This window comes from Cotesia glomerata, linkage group LG8 (assembly GCF_020080835.1).
Source record: "Cotesia glomerata isolate CgM1 linkage group LG8, MPM_Cglom_v2.3, whole genome shotgun sequence".
NCBI lineage: Eukaryota > Metazoa > Arthropoda > Insecta > Hymenoptera > Braconidae > Cotesia > Cotesia glomerata.
Window position 1 is genome coordinate 4,940,996 of NC_058165.1, and position 17,631 is coordinate 4,958,626.

The 17,631-nt window shown below is 22.7% G+C and overlaps 1 protein-coding gene across 3 annotated transcripts in view; it reads right to left on the reverse strand.

Annotated features, from left to right (window-relative positions):
- LOC123270612 (putative uncharacterized protein DDB_G0282133) overlaps nucleotides 1–17,631 on the reverse strand; it is a 40,416-nt gene extending 22,785 nt beyond the window's left edge. The window contains exon 1 of one of the 3 annotated variants that reach the window (XM_044736743.1): nucleotides 16,733–17,631. In XM_044736743.1, coding sequence (XP_044592678.1) covers nucleotides 16,733–17,582 — 850 coding nt within the window. In that variant the 5' untranslated portion in view covers nucleotides 17,583–17,631. Of the gene's footprint in view, nucleotides 1–1,841; nucleotides 1,970–9,415; nucleotides 9,743–16,732 lie in introns of those variants that run through there. The other 2 variants (XM_044736745.1, XM_044736744.1) reach the window with 2 other exon arrangements.

Sequence of the window (17,631 nt, forward strand, 5' to 3'; positions counted from 1 at the left end):
ATTATTTTTGAAGCAAAATTTCATGGTCAGGTTTACTATTAAATAATTATAATACTTAAAAATTTTTTTTTAAACAAATTTAATTGAAAAAATATATTGTTTTAATTTTAGATTAAAAATATTATTTTTTTTTTTATCTATTTCAAAAAAAATTTATAAAATTTTTTTTATCTCAGTTATAAATTTTTTTTTCATTTTAAAAGACTTTAAATTTTAAATTACAAAATAATCAATTTTTTAAATATTTATACAAAAATATGTGAATTTTCGATAAAAAAAAAAAAAACACTTTAAAATTTATTATTATATTAGGCATAAAAATAGTCCTGCGTTATATTTTTATTTTAAAAATAAATTAACATAATTTGTCAACAACAAAAAACTACGGAATTAATTTTAAAGGAAATATTTTTTTGGTAATTACCTTGACGTTTTATTATTTATTCATAAATATTGATCGACTCAACACTGATAAAAAATTTTAAAAAACAAATAAGAAATTTTTTCTGCCTAAAAATTGTTTTTCTCCCAATTTATCTTTTAATAAATATTCTATTTATAATATAAGCTTGTTTTTGTGAATAATTAATTATTCTTGTAATAAACTATTATTTTTATAAATTTAATTAGTAAAAAAATTTCAAGTTTAAACTTTATTTTTTTATTTAGCACGCAGTTAGCAAGAGCGCTCAACAATAAAAAGTTTAATTATTATTAAAAATACGAATTAGTCTAATTGAAATTTTCTGAGAATTAAAATAACTCAATTATCATTTAGAAAATAAATATTTGATAAAAAATTTATTGTTATAAATAAATATAACTACTAATTGAAGCCGAATTATATTTTTGTGCATTATATTGCTTGTAGACAAAATTTTGCATTATGGAGTATATAATTTAAAATATTAGAAATAAGAATTATTTTTTTAATTTATATAAAAACCTTTTATTTCATTTTCAAGTTTAATTTTATGATATTTATCTTAGCAACAACTGCTATCACTAAAAAATTAAATTAAAAAAAAAAAAAGATAAAACTTACTTACAAGTTTTTATCATTAAAATTACGTAGTTTTATAGTTGTAAACAAAAAAAAATCTAGGGTAAAAAATAATTGATATTTTTATGGTAAAATTTTTTCATTTAAAATTTCTACATACTTATAATTTATTTTTTTAATAAAATGATGCTAAAATTAATAAAAATTAAGTTAGCCGACATCTAAAAATTTTTATAATTTTTTTTAATTGAAAAATTATTATAAAAAAATATAGAAAAAATTACATTTGTAAAAAACTTGAAAAACTATAAGTATAATTTTTAACAAACATTTTTTTCAATTGAAAAATTATTACAAAAAAATAAAGAAAAAATTTTATTTGTAAAAAACTTGAAAAACTATAAGTACAATTTTTAAAAAACATTTTTTTTAATTGAAAAATTATTACAAAAAAATAAAGAAAAAATTTTATTTGTAAAAAACTTGAAAAACTATAAGTGCAATTTTTAAAAAACATTTTTTAGTTCTAGTTTAATAAATTAAAAAATTAAAATCGTTGGCTAACTTTAGTATTATCTAAAATTAGCAGAAATCTGACAATTTTATGAATTCCTATTAAAAATTAATTATAAAAAAATTACGCTTGTAATTTTTTTTGAATTTTTATGCATGGAATTTTTTTATTGAAAATTTTTTCATAATAGTTTAGTGATCAAAAAAATTGACAGATTTTAAATCAAGTAAATTTTTTTACCATAAATAAAAATTTTCCGATTATAAATTGTTACAGATTTGTAGTCTTAAAATAATATAATTCAAGGACTGATTTTTTACTTACGCATAATTCAAGGACGAGGACAACCTACATTTGCCATTGGACATTAATAAAAAAAAAACAACTTGCCAAAGTCCTTCATCCGTAAAATAACAATTTATCAATTTCGTTGTTTAAAAACACAAATTTTAAATAATTTATTCACCATGTCTTATATATTTATTACTTATTTTTATAAAAAATTCACTCCTAATTATTTGAATTAATAGCTGTCAAAACAAAATAACAATTACAAAACGTGTATGTACGTCATTATACATTTTGTTGGTGGTATTGTTCTTTACTCATCAGTTAAAAAAAATTGTTTGAATAACGATACATAAAAATAAACAAGCCTGTGTTCTATTACTACGTTACAAGTGTATTATCAACAAAGGTACTTGTTACACCCCTTTAATTAATTTTCATCTGACAATTATAAAACAGAATTAACAACTCAAACAAGTAATTAAAGCACATGATGAAATAATTATTTAAGCGTCTAATTAAAAAAAATACTGAACACACTTTTTTAATTTACAAGTTGAGTATATTAAAGCTTGGTAGTTTTATTATCATTTTTTAAACTTTTGTTTTATGTTTAACTACTAGAAAATAATTATACTGTATTAATTAAATATTTTTTTTTAATTTTGTTTTGCACAAAAATTTTTAAAACTTTTATATTAAAAATTTAATTAACTCATCAATTTATTTTCACAATTGTAAAAAAAAAATAATTCAAAAAAATTTTTTTTTTAATTTTGTTTTGCACAAAAATCTTTAAAACTTTTATATTAAAATTTAATTAACTCATCATTTTCACAAAAATAAAGAAAAATAATAAAAAAAAATTTTTTTTGACAGACTAAATATTAAAAATCCGTAAAAAAATTTTTTTCATATAAAATAAAAATTTTTTTAACAAAATTTTATTGCAGCAACACAAATATTAATTTTTTTCTTAAAAAAACAACAAAGAAACTTGCAATTTATAATTTTTTATCACTCACAAAAGATTTAATTTTATTGCTACTAAAATTATAAGACTGAAAATTTTTAATTCCAAGAAAATATTAGAAAATTCATGACATTAAAGTTAGCAGTCGCTTGACAATTTTTTAATTTTTTTTCTTTAATAAATAAATTTGCTCCGAAAAATTATTTCTAAAAAATTGGATTTTTTATGTTTTTTAAATTTTACTTCGCACAAATATTTTTAAAACTTTTATATTAAAAAATTTAATTAACTTATCAAATTATTTTCACAATAGTAAAGAAAAAAATAATTTAAAAAAATTTTTTTTGACAGGCTAAATATTAAAAATCCGTAAAAAAATTTTTTCATTTAAAATAAAAATTTTTCTAACAAATTTTATTGCAGCTACACAAATATTAATTTTTTTTCTTCAGAAAACAACAAAGAAACTTGCAATTTATAATTTTTTATCACTGACAAAAGATTTAATTTTATTGCTACTAAAATTATAAGACTGAAAATTTTTAATTCCAAGAAAATATTAGAAAATTCATGACATTAAAGTTAGCAGTCGCTTGACAATTTTTTGATTTTTTTTTTTTTAATAAATAAATTAGCTTTGACATTAAGTTAGCAGTCACTAGATAATTTTTTAATTTTTTTTAACAAACAAATTTGTTCAAAAAAATTACTTTTAAAAAATTGCATTTTTTTTTTTTTAATTTTTACATGTCAATTATTTTTTCTAATTTTTTTGCCATAATTTATTAAAAAAAAAATTTTTTTAATTATTAAATATCTGCTAAATTTATTTTTATAAATTTGCTCCGAAAAATTATTTCTAAAAAATTAGATTTTTTATTTTTTTAATTTTCTAAGTCAATTTTTTGACATAATTTATTTATTAAAAAAATTATAAAATGCCTGCTAAATTAATTGTCATAAAAAATTCATTTAATTAAAAAAAAGTTTTTTTTTAATAAATTTCACTCCATTTTTAAAAATTATTTTTATAATAATTAATCCACAATTAAAAAAAAAATTCAAGCGTCAACAATCACATTTGTCAAGAAAAATTCTGAAACGTCAGATTATTAATTCCAGCATCGTTTAAAATTCCATTGTGCAATAATAATATATTTAAAATAATTTTACTAACTTTTTCACTTTTTACAAACAATAATTTGTAATTAAAAAAAAAAATAAGATCACTTATTAATAATTAACAACAAAAGTTAAAAATAAAAAAAAAATCAACCTAAAGAATTTGAAAAATGAAAACTACCAAGTCTTAAAAACAAATAAGCTTTCACTTAATCCACTTGTGTATAAAATATTATTTTTCAAATCAAAATACCACTTGAATAAAAAGTCAAAAACAAATAAATAAAAGGCGCACACGATATGAGTAATACTGCACTTTAAATAACACTAGTAATTAACAACTAATGCCATGATGAGAGCATGGACAGTCGGCAAACAGCAAGTAAATATAAGAACAAACCAAAAGCAAGTTCGCATTTATTCAATGAAAATGTACTCTTTTTATATGTGTGTATATTTATGTACAGTTTGTATATGCAAAATGTATCATATACTAACGACTAACAATTATCTACATATATGCCGTATGCCCAGAGTGTAAATAAGTATGTATGTATAATTGAGTGCATTGTGCTGTTAATTCTATATATACGTATGAGAAAAAAAAATAGTCTAACCGATTTATCACGCTAGATGGACGCGTAGAGTATGCACTAGAGTATGAAACACAAACACATAGACAAGTGAAGTTAACTATATTTGTGTGGACATAATATGCAGCTATAACCACGCGATACGCGATTTAAAAGTACGCGCATGGATTGTTAGGACTGTAGAGTGTATAGTACCGCACTGTGTCAACTGTTTATACTTGCACTTAAGTATACTGGTTTAATAAAAGGTATATTTCGTGCTGGCTCAAGCAGGCTCAAGTCTCCTTCTTCTGTCTTATAATTCTTACATGTGTAGGTATTTGAGTGGGGGTGGTGGCAATTCGGTAAAAGACCGCGAATTATTTGAATTTTTATTATACTGAACTATAATACTAAAGTTAGCCGACGGTTTTAATCTTTTGATTTTTTTTTTTTAATAATTAAATTATAACAAAAACATATTTTTTTTAAATTGCACTTACAGATTTAAAGTTTTTTAGAAGTGAAAATTTTTTTTTTACTTTTCTTGTAATCATTTTTTCAAGAAAAAAAAATTATAAAAATTTTTTAATGTCGGCAAACTTAATTTTCATTAGGTAGCTGTCAGCAGTCAATTTTAAAAGTTTTTATAACAAATCAATTATAGTAATAAAAAAATGCTTATAAAAATTTTCACTTTTAATTTTTATTGATTTTCACTTATGGAATTTTTTAATTAATTTTTTTTTTATAATAATTTAATTGCCATAAAATTCTAAAAAAATCTTTATGTCTGTCAGCTTCAGTGTCATGAATTTTTATTATGATACTGAAATAAGCTGACAGCTGACAATTTTTATAACAAATAAATTAGTAAAAAAATGTTGATAAAAAAATTTTACAGTAATTTTTTTTTTTAATTTTTAGATGTGGAATTTTTTTATTTAAATTTTTTTATAATTTAATCATGAAAATAAAAAAAATTTTCAAATTTCTGTTAATTTTAGTATTACATTTGTATGATGCTCAAGTTAGCTGAGAATTTTGAAAATTTTGATAAGGAATAAATTATAAAAAAAATTTAACTTTTAATTTTTAGATGTGAAATTTTCGTATTAAAATATTTTAATAATTTATTTATAAAAATAAAAAAAAAATTCACAAATGAATATTAATTATAGTATTACATTTGTATGATACTGATACCAGCTGAGAATTTAAAAGATTTTTATAGCAAATAAATTATAAAAAAAAATTTTACTTTTAATTTTTAAATGTGAAATTTTATTACCAAAATTTTTTAAATAATTTATTTGTAAAAATCCAAGAAATTTAAAACTTTCTGTTAATTTTAATATTACATTTCTATGATACTAAAATCAGATAAAAATTTTTTTTTATTTTTCATGAAAACTAAATTGAAACAAAAAATATTTTTAAAAAATTTCCATGTGATTTTTTTTCTTTTAACTTTTAGAAGTGGAATTTTTTTATTAAAACTTTTTCACAATAATTTATTCATAAAAATCCGAAAAATTGGCAGATTTCCATTAACCCTGATTAAGAAATCTATTTCGAAATGATTAAAAACAATTTGAAACAATTCAAAATGATTTGAGTTGAGTAATATCTGATAATATAATAATCTGACTAATATCTGAAAAATTATTGTATTTTAAAAAGCTATAAAATATTCGTTTTTATTTGAGATGTATATTAAACAAATTGAATTTCAACTAAAGCTAAAAAACTTAAATTTATTATTTTTTTATAATTTACTAAAAATGTTGTTAAACATATACTTAATTTCTATAAAGAAAAGGTAAAAATTTTATTAATTTTTGTTTTAAATCATTACTTTTTTATTGTTAATTTATAATTTGCATTTAGTATTCCGAATTAATGTCATAAAGGATTTTATTAAATTCAAATGCAGCGAACTTTTAATTGTTTTATCATTTCTGTGCGTTTATTAATTATTTTCTCAATTTTTTGTGAACTGCAGATGAATAGAGTAAAAGAATTTAGATTATTATTAATTATTATTTTAATTAAATTTATAAAATAAAATATTTAGCGAGTTTGCGATATAATGAATTGGAGTTTGTTGAACGCAAATCGATAAATGTATTTGTTTGGTTTAAAGTTACTAAGCAACGTGTTTATTAGATTTTTCTATCATAGAGAAGAAAAGGAAAATTTATTAATTTTGTAGAATAATTCATTCGTAGATTTATTTAATTTAAAAAAAAAATTTTTTAAGTTTCAAAAATTATTTTTAAGTAATTTTATTTTTATTTTTATGAAAGGCACCCCTCCTTTAAAAACTTGAGAGGAAATCTTATATTTAAATTTAATCTGTTAGTATATGATTTATTTTTTAACAGTTTTTAAAAATAGAAAAAAAATTTTATTTACTTAGGAACTTTTTTTAGATTAAAATATTTATATTTAACTTTTTTTTTGAATATATATGAGTAAAGACCAATCAATAATCATTAGTGTTATTTTATTTTTAGATTACGGAAATAATTTATTGTAACTAAAATATTATTATTATTAATCTCGTTACAAAAAAAAAAATTCTATAAAGGTGCGTATAGCACCTGTGCATAGAACGAGTACATATTAACAAAAATATGATTAATTTATTTTTAAATGTTAACTCATCTTTTATTAAAAATAAGAAAATTTGTGATTTTTATTTTTGACAATAAATTTTTAGTAAATAATTAAATTTCTAAATATTAAAAAAAAATTAACTTTTTAAATTTTACTTTAAACTTAAAAAGTTAATATAAAAAAAAAAATAATATTTATCCACAAAAATTTAAATAAAAATAAAATGTGTATTTTATGAAGTACCTAAAAACTCCGATATTATATTAAAACCGCTAAATTAATCTGTTACGTAGAATTGAGGCTATTGAAAAAATTGATGTTTTAATAAAAAAAATTTACAAAATTTTTTTTATGAAAAAAAAAAATTAATTAAAATCTGTGATTAAAAAATGATTGAATAGTTGAATAAACGAATTTATTCTACAAAACAAACAAAAAACTCCAATTGAATAAAAAGGTACTATTGTGTTAAAAATAAAAAAAAATTAAATAGAATTTTTAATTTAGGAAAAAGCTTACTTATAAATTACCCTACTTTAATTTGAATTTACTCTCAATTGTAGTAGAAAATAATAAAACATTCCATTTCAGCAGAAAATAACAAAATACCCTCTTATTCTTGACCTGACCCGTGACCTAATTTAACAGCAAAACACACAGTTTGCCAATTGGATCAATGTAAATAAAATGTTTGAAAATATATTCCAAAAACGTAAACCTAAATTTTCAATTTATTTTTAGTTGTAATTAATATTTCTTAAAAACAAAAAATCTATTAATTTTTATGATACACTGATAGAAGAATTTGTTTATATTTAATAAGCTTTATTAACTGTTAATAAATAATTTTTTAACATCATAGGATTTAATAAATATTTATTAACAGTTAATAAATTATTTATTGAATACGACTTATTAAATATTGATAAATATTTGTTAACAGTTAACAAATATTTATTACCAGTTAATAAGTAATTTATTAAGTACAATTTATTAACTGTTAATAAATATTTATTAATGGTTAATGAATATTTATTAACTGTTAACAAATATTTATTTAAAATAAAAAGCAAAAATCGCATTTTTCTTTTGACACTTTTTATAACTCTATAGTTGAAATACATAATAATAATTAAATTCACTAAATAAATTAACGTTTTTAATATTTAAAAATATAAAAGATAATTATGAGCTGTGATAGAATTTGGTATTTTACAATAATCGTTATTATAATGTAATATAATTAATGCAAATAATTTATAAAGATGATTTTTATTTATAAGCAATCTTCATATCATATAACATTGCAAGCGAAACAAATTCTCTCAACAAAATATTTATATTAACTGTTTATAAATATTTGTTAACTATTAATAAATACTTATTAACTATTAATAAATTTACTTTCCTCCCAAATAAATATTTATTGAATGTTAAAAAATAATTATTAAAATTTAATAAATTAAATAATTGTCTTTAAATAAATTAAATTATTAATAGTTAATATATTCTTCTATCAGTGTATTGACAGAAGAATTTGTTTATATTTAATAAGCTTTATTAATTGTTAATAAATGATTTTTTAACATCATAGAATTTAGTAAATATTTATTAACAGTTAATAAATTATTTATTAAATACGATTTATTAAATGTTAATAAATATTTGTTAAACATTAATAAATACTTATTAACTATTAATAATTGTACTTTCCTCCCAAATAAATATTTATTGAATGTTAAAAAATATTTATTAAAATGTAATGAATTAAATAATTGTCTTTAAATAAATTAAATTATTAATAGTTAATAAAACCTTCTATCAGTGCATCTAAAAACTTTTATAATTTTTTTTCATTGAAATAATTATTACAAAAAAAAAAATTTTCATTTGTAAAAAACTTTAAAAACTATAAGTGCAATTTTTTAAAAATATTTTTTAGCTCTAATTTAATAAATGAAAAAAAATTAAAAATGTCAGCTAACTTAAGTATTATTAAAAGAAATCATATGTCAGCTATAACTTCAGCATGACTAAAAATATCTATTAAAATTTAATAATAAATTAAATAATTGTCTTCAAATAAATTAACTTATTAATAGTTAATAAATCCTTCTATCAGTGTACTGATAATTATTTTACTTTTTTAAATAAATAAATTTTATAGCAAGAAAAATTTATTTAAAAAATTCATTTTCATCTTCTAAAAAATAACAATTTTTAAAAATAATTTTCTAGACTTATTTTAGAATTTTTAAATTAATAATTACAGTAATTAATAATCTAATAAACTTATAAAAAAATTACAAATAGATACTTACAAATCCGTCTTGCAATTGACAATTATTTCCTCCCTATTGAACTCATTGCGTATTAATTGCATCAACTGTTCATTTCTCATTATTATTATTATTCTTATAAATTATCATTATCATTATAAGAAGGTCTAAGCTACCCTCCCATCAATGTAACATTTAACAAATGCAAATAGTGCCATCGTAAATATATCTTCTCATAAACTCGCGACTATTCACAAGGCACATTCTTGAGGACGTTAAATATTGTCACTTATCAATAACTATACATTCATATATTTATACATTTATATATTATCCATAAAAATAATTCCTCCAAGCCCCACAAATTTTTAAAAAAATTCCATAAATAACAATTAAATACTATGTAATATAATTAATCGAAAACGCGACAGCTTTAATGAATAAAAATTCCGACTTAATTTTTATTTTATCAAGCGACAATAAACAATTCATATTAATTTTTTTACTATTATTATTAATTGACGAGGTAGAGTAAAAATTTAATTAATTAATAAACATTCTATAGTTAGAATTAAAATTAGTTACACTTAATTTTCATAGTCCGCATTTGTAATTAAATTTTTTATTCTAATAAATTGTGAGTATATTATACAGGATTTATTTGCAATACGTTTTCCGCAGATCGCTGGATAATTAATCACCGTATTATGGATTAGAGCCTATCAATGGTGCGGGATTTAGCTACCAATAAATTTATTACCTGATTGCGCGAAAAATATTTACGGGATTTTATTGGAGATTAATTTCCAGACACTATTTACATTTTAATTAACGAATTTAAATTTTGCGAATAAGAAATTTTTTACCAAGGGAAAATTTGAAGACACTTGCACTAGTACTTGTCATAGAAACAGATATACTAATTGTAATTGTAATTGTAGTAATGGATAATGTGGGATTGCGATATGCGACACGCGTGCTGACATTCGAGTACTGATGCTGGTGCCTAGACACTGGTACGTCTCTGACACCCTATCCAACACACCCGACGTCACGGTATGGCTCGATGGCGCCACTACCCCTGGCTGCGCCCGCAAACCTATCCAAGGTTGCTTATCCCAGCTTTTTCACCCCCTACCCATCACATCTCACCCCCTACAGAATTCCCTCTCACCCACTACCAGCCGATCCAAGTCGCACACTCAGCTTTCCACCTCTACACCTTTTACCGCAATTTTACCAATCGAGTGCTTAATGACGAGACTTCGAGCTATTGTGTTTTATATTTCGGATATCTGCTGGAAAATGCTGGGTTAATGAGTGATTCTTTACTTGGGGTTGCCTTTTTAGTCTGTCGGGGAATTTTATTTTTTTTTTTAGGCTTTCTTTTGGAGGAGGAAGAATAAAGAAATTTAAGAAAATTAATTTTCTTCAGTTTGATTTAAAGTTAATGATGTAAATTTAAGTTTGGGAAGAAAAGTTTGCTCATTAACTTGTAAGCGGAAATTTTTTTATGAGAGAGAAAATAATTTATTGTTTTAATAAGGATTTCTTTTAATTTTTTTTTTTGCATTGAAAAAAAAATTATTTTTAAAGAGAAATTAATAAAATATTTAAAAGATTTATTTAGCTGAAGAAGTATTAGTATTTTTCTTACCTAGGGCAGGAAAATAAGAAATGTCTCAGATTACATGTAATTGTTGACCGAGGCGAAGCCGAGGTCGACAAACATGTGATCTGAGGCTTTCTTATTTCCTGATCGTGGTGAGAATACTATTTTTCTCCTCGACGGAGGCGGAAAGCGGCATTTTCGTTTAGCGCAGCGGGCGGAAAATTGAGGCTTTCCGCCCGGAGAGGAGAAATAGTATATTACACATCTAGGGCAGTAAAATAAGAAATGTCTCAGATCACATGTAATTGTTGTCCGAGGCGAAGCCGAGGTCAATAAACATGTGATCTGAGGCTTTCTGACTGCCGTGGTGTGTATACTATTTTTCTCCTCGACGGAGGCGGAAAGCGGCATTTTCGTTTAGCGCAGCGGGAGGAAAATTGACGCTTTCCGCCCGGAGGTGAGAAATAGTATATTACACTACAAGGGCAAAAAGTTGAGATTCCTGCATTGCGCGCCATGATGCCCTCGGCTTCGCCTCGGGCACATGGCGCGCAGTTCAGGGCTCTCAAATTTCTGCCCTCGTTGTGTATACTAGTTTTCTTGCTATCCGGTCAAAAGTACGCAAAAAATTGCGTTGAAAAAAATTGATGCCTGCCCCCGACATTTGCGGCACGAGCGAAGCGAGTGCTGCTGGTCGAGAGGAGGAGGGGGGGGGCAGGGCAGGCATCAAATACACCTGTCAATAAAGATATTAAGTTATAATCTATCATATTACTACTTTCTTTTGAGAAAAGATCTTAATTAATTAAATAAATTTCAAATTATAAATATATTATAAATTAACTGATTTTAAAAATAAAAAAAAAATAGAAAAATGAAATTATAATCGTAAAATGCATAGAAAAAAAAATTAAGAAAAAAATCTGTGTATTTTTTCAAATAATTATTTGTTCAATAATGAATTTATTTATTTGAAAATATCTATCAGAATAAAAAATATTTCTCGTTTTTTTTTTGTAATTTAAATATTTAATAAGTCTCATTTCATTAAAATAAATATTTATTTTCTTTAATTAACTTAGTTTCAACCTAAAATCATCGACACATAACAAGATAGATACATTCATAATAATCACAAGGTTAGGCTTATAAACATAAGTAATAGAGTGAGCGCGACTACCGACTTTCGGACTTTCTGCCGCCTCGTATCTCGTTGTCAGTGCATGAATACATTATTTCGGCTCCCCGTCGTAGGGCGCATGCGCGACTTGATCACGGCATAAAACTGAGGCTTTCTGCCGTGAAATCGCAGCGGGAACCCGTACTTTCGACCGGTGTAGTAAGAAAATAGTATATTACACACCTAGGGAAGTAAAGTAAGAAATGTCTCAGATCACATGTAATTGTCGGCCGAGGCGAAGCCGAGGTTGACAAACATGTGATCTGAGGCTTTCTTATTTACTTCCCGTGGAGTGTATACTATTTTGCTCGACGAAGGCAGAAAGTGACACTTTCGTTTAGCGCAGCGGGCCGAAAGTTGACGCTTTCTGCCCATCGAGGAAAAAATTTTATTCTGATAGATATTCTCAAATAAATCAATTTATTATTGAACAAATAATTGTTTGAAAAAATACACTAATAGATTTTTTTTTGGCCACGTTTATAAGGAAAATAAAATAAAATAAAATTAATTGTATTTAATAATAAAAATGTATTATTAATAAAATTAACTCTGCCCAACTTACCCTTATTAAATTAATTTCATTACGTTTCTTTACTCGAGTTGTAAAAATTAAATACTTTCAGGGATTTATCGAAGACAAATATTAACTTCCAGCAATTATAAATCCTTTGATGTTTATTACTAAAAAAAAAAAATATTTCACTGCACTTAAAAGTACAAAGCTAATGAATGAAAGTCTAACGTACAAAGTTCGCCAATTAAACATTTTTTAATTAAATAAAAAAATAAATAATCCCTTTTTTTTTTACCTTTACACAATTGCATGAATTATCTTTTTTTTCTTTTTATAGTAACAACTTTTTTTTTTTCAGTTCTAAAGTAGCTACGGATCTTCTTCGAGATTTATCATCCTTTGTACTTATTTACAGATATATACAGAGATGAAAAAAGGTCATGAAGCTTATCCGATTTACAGAAGTACTCAATCCATTGATTTTATATAATTATAACTTTAAAAATTAAAATGTTTTTATATCATAAAAATTTTTTACAAAACTCAGAATATAATTTTTATCTCCCCGAAAATATATTTAATAGAAAGAAAAAATATAAACTTGTTTCACATATAAAAATGTTGCGTTTAAAATTAATTCATAATTTGTCATTAAAACGATAGTAATTGATAAATTAATGAAAGTGAATTAAATAAAATCAAAATTGTAAGGAACTACTTTCTCTAAACAAGTTTGCTATTTTTTTTTCTTTTTATAATTTATTAATTAAACAAGAACATTGACCGAATGAATATTTGAATAAAACTTAATTTCAGTAATTACAATTTATATTATGAAAGTAATCTCGACGCATCATATACATATAGTAGCGTACAGTTTATATATTTATTAACACTTGAATGCTATTTTTAGATTTTATTCATCACAAGTGAATATAGAGCAAAAATTTTTGAAAGTTGTGTTTTACAAGTCATTAAAATAACTAGATTTCTATAAAAAGTCGACCTAAAAACTATGACAATCGATTAACTCTGTAGAGCAATCTCGGAACTTTTCGCGTATGTTCTTAAGGTCGTATCATGGTTAAGGCATACCGTCAGAAAATTCTAAATTTTTGTATATTTATTAAGGACATGATGATACAATTACCCTAAAAATTTGAAGTCGATTGACTACCTATAACCCGAGATGAATTCTCTTTAAAAATATCTATAATTATGAAATAACACTGTATCTCGTCACCTAATGATATTTTTAAAGATATAAGCTCATCTTAATGTTACTCTTATCGAGAGCTTTCATTTGAATACCCACATGAATTTTTTATATATTTTATATATTTCACAAATATCAGAAATATCATATATATAAAATATATAAAAAATTCATGTGAGTACTCAAATTAAATGTCTCGATGAGGGTAACATCAGGATGAGCTTATATCTTTAAAAATATTAATAATTGAACAATTACATTGTATCTTGTCACCTAATGATAATATTAAAGATTTAAGGTAGTTGTCGTGGTTACGGCATACCATCAGAAAATTCTAAATTTTTGTATACTTATTAAAGACATGATGATAAAATTACCCTAAAAATTTGAAGTCGATTGACTACCTATAGCCCGAGATGAATTCTCTTTATATCTTTAAAAATATCTATAATTAAGAAATTACACTGTATCTCGTCACCTAATGATATTTTTAAAGATATAAGCTCATCCTAATGTTACTCTTATCGAGACCTTTCATTTGAATACCCACATTAATTTTTTATATATTTTATATATTTTACAAATATCAGAAATATCATATATATAAAATATATAAAAAATTCATGTGAGTACTCAAATGAAAGGTCTCGATGAGGGTAACATCAGGATGAGCTTATATCTTTAAAAATATTAATAATTGAACAATTACATTGTATCTTGTCACCTAATGATAATATTAAAGATTTAAGGTAGTTGTCGTGGTTACGGCATACCATCAGAAAATTCTAAATTTTTGTATACTTATTAAGGACATGATGATAAAATTACCCTAAAAATTTGAAGTCGATTGACTACCTATAACCCGAGATGAATTACCTTTATATCTTTAAAAATATCTATAATTAAGAAATTACACTGTATCTCGTCACCTATTGATATTTTCAAAGATGTAAGCTCATCCTAATGTTACTCTTATCGAGACTTTTCATTTGAATACCCACATGAATTTTTTATATATTTTATATATTTCACAAATATCAGAAATATCATATATATAAAATATATAAAAAATTCATGTGAGTACTCAAATGAAAGGTCTCGATGAGGGTAACATCAGGATGAGCTTATATCTTTAAAAATATTAATAATTGAACAATTACATTGTATCTTGTCACCTTATGATAATATTAAAAATTTAAAGTAGTTGTCGTGGTTACGGCATACCGTCAGAAAATTCTAAATTTTTGTATACTTATTAATGACATGATGATACAATTACCCTAAAAATTTGAAGTCGATTGACTACCTATAAGCCGAGATGAATTCCCTTTAAAAATATCTATAATTAAGAAATTACACTGTATCTCGTCACCTAATGATATTTTTAAAGATATAAGCTCATCCTAATGTTACTTTTATCGAGACCTTTCATTTGAATACCCACATTAATTTTTTATATATTTCACAAATATACGAAATATCATATATATAAAATATATCAAAAATTCATGTGAGTACTCAAATAAAAGGTCCCGATGAGGGTAACATCAGGATGAGCTTATATCTTCAAAAATATTAATAATTGAACAATTACATTGTATCTTGTCACCTAATGATAATATTAAAGATTTAAAGTAGTTGTCGTGGTTACGGCATACCGTCAGAAAATTCTAAATTTTTGTATACTTATTATAAGGACATGATGATACAATTACCCTAAAAATTTGAAGTCGATTAACCACCTATAACCCGAGATGAATTCAATTAAAAATTGGATATTTAACATTGATTGCATACGCTCTCTGCAGTTCTTTATCAGTTTCTTAGTTATAAAAAAAAAACTAACTGTCGGAAACTTTCAAAAAACTCACAGTCTTTTAATGTATTTGTTGAGAGTTTAAAAAAAAATAAGAAAAAAATTTTGACCGTCTAATTATTTATAAATAACGGATTAAAGTTCAAAAATTTATGAAAAAGTATATATCTATAGAGTCGAACAGAAACAATTGTATGGGTTGCATCTCCAGGGGTACAGTTTTGCGTGAAAATTATGGATTACTTAGCTACAAGCTCATATACTTTTGCGGCGCGTATAATCTCTAATTTTTTGACAATATTATACCATATAACTACCTTAAATCTCAGTTTAATGTTGGATTTACTGTGTTTTATTAAAAAATTATAAAAAAAAATTTCTTCGTGAAGAAATTAATTTTTTTTTTTTCAACTTATTTACTCTCTCAATTTTGATTAATTAAGATATGTCGAAAAATAAGTCATATATTGAATATTTTATTATTTATTCAATATATAAATTTATTCAATATATAAATTTATTCAATTTTAATATTTTTTTCTATATAAATAATTCAATTTTTGATAAATAAAATTTTTAAAAATTTCATTTGACTTTTTTATTTTTTGTAAAAAAAAAAGTCAAAAAATCAGTTTAAAATTTTTCTTAATTAAACATTTGAAATATTGTTAATTATTAAATTTAAAAAATTATTTTTATTATCATTATTATTATAAAAAAATTTTTATTTTAATTTTTAAAAATTATAGAAAAGTAATTTAATATAAATAAATTTTATTTTAAAATAAATTATTTATTCAATTTTAATATTTTTCTTTATATAAGTAACTAAATTTTTGATAAATAGATAAAAAAAATTTTTTTTATAAAAAAAAATTTTAAAAATCAGTTCTAAAATTTTTCTTAATTAAACATAATTAACTCTTTAAATTTATCGAGAGTATTTCTTCGCAAGTTCACAAATAAAAAGTCCGAAAAAAGTAATTGAAGTAAAATATATGTATAAAAAACAAATTACCTCGGTTTTCATCTTTAAATTTTTCTCGGTCTTTCTTTTCATCTTGACAGAACCCAGCTGTAACTTTATGACGATTACTTTTTTCATTAAAAATTTTCTTTTCTTTATTACGCTGGTACTTCAAAAGTTCGTAAACTTGTCGGAAATAATCATCGGCTACATTTGTCCCTGATTTAACTTCACTATTATATAGTGCGGCATTTCTATTAATTATTTTTTTATCATAATCAGTAAAATCCGGAATTTTCAAGGTTTTATCCACCACTTGCACAATAAAATGTTCTTCTGAATTATCACAAAATTTATCGTCATCTTTACATTTAATGTGACTGTCCAAATTACCTCGCTTTTTTTTCTTAATTCCATTGCGAATATGATAAATAAAATTAACATGAATATCACAACAATTTATCGGTGTACAATAATTTTTTCTACAGTAATTTAATCTATTGATTTTAAGTTTTTTATTATTTAAATTATCGAGATCATTAAAATTGTAAAAACAGTAATCATTGTTACAGCAATAATTACTATTATTACTGGAATAATTATATAGATTATTATTATTATTATTTAATTCAGTATTACAATTATTTAAGTACAAATACTTAAGCTCTTGATTTATTGATTTAGAGGATGTTTTTAGTAATCCAGCTTTGCTGTTAAGATACTTTTGAATTTTTTTGCATCTCTCCTCTGCTATTTCTTCTTTACTTTTATTGGGCGTAATCGATGACGTTAAGTCTTCCAGAATTAATTGACGTAAGTAGTCACCGATTAAATATATTTTTAATTTTTCAACTCTTACATTCCATAAATATCGACGTTTTTTTCGTGGGCACTTAAACATTTTTGTTGTTGAAATATTTATTGAGTCAGTTAAATTTTTTTTTACACTA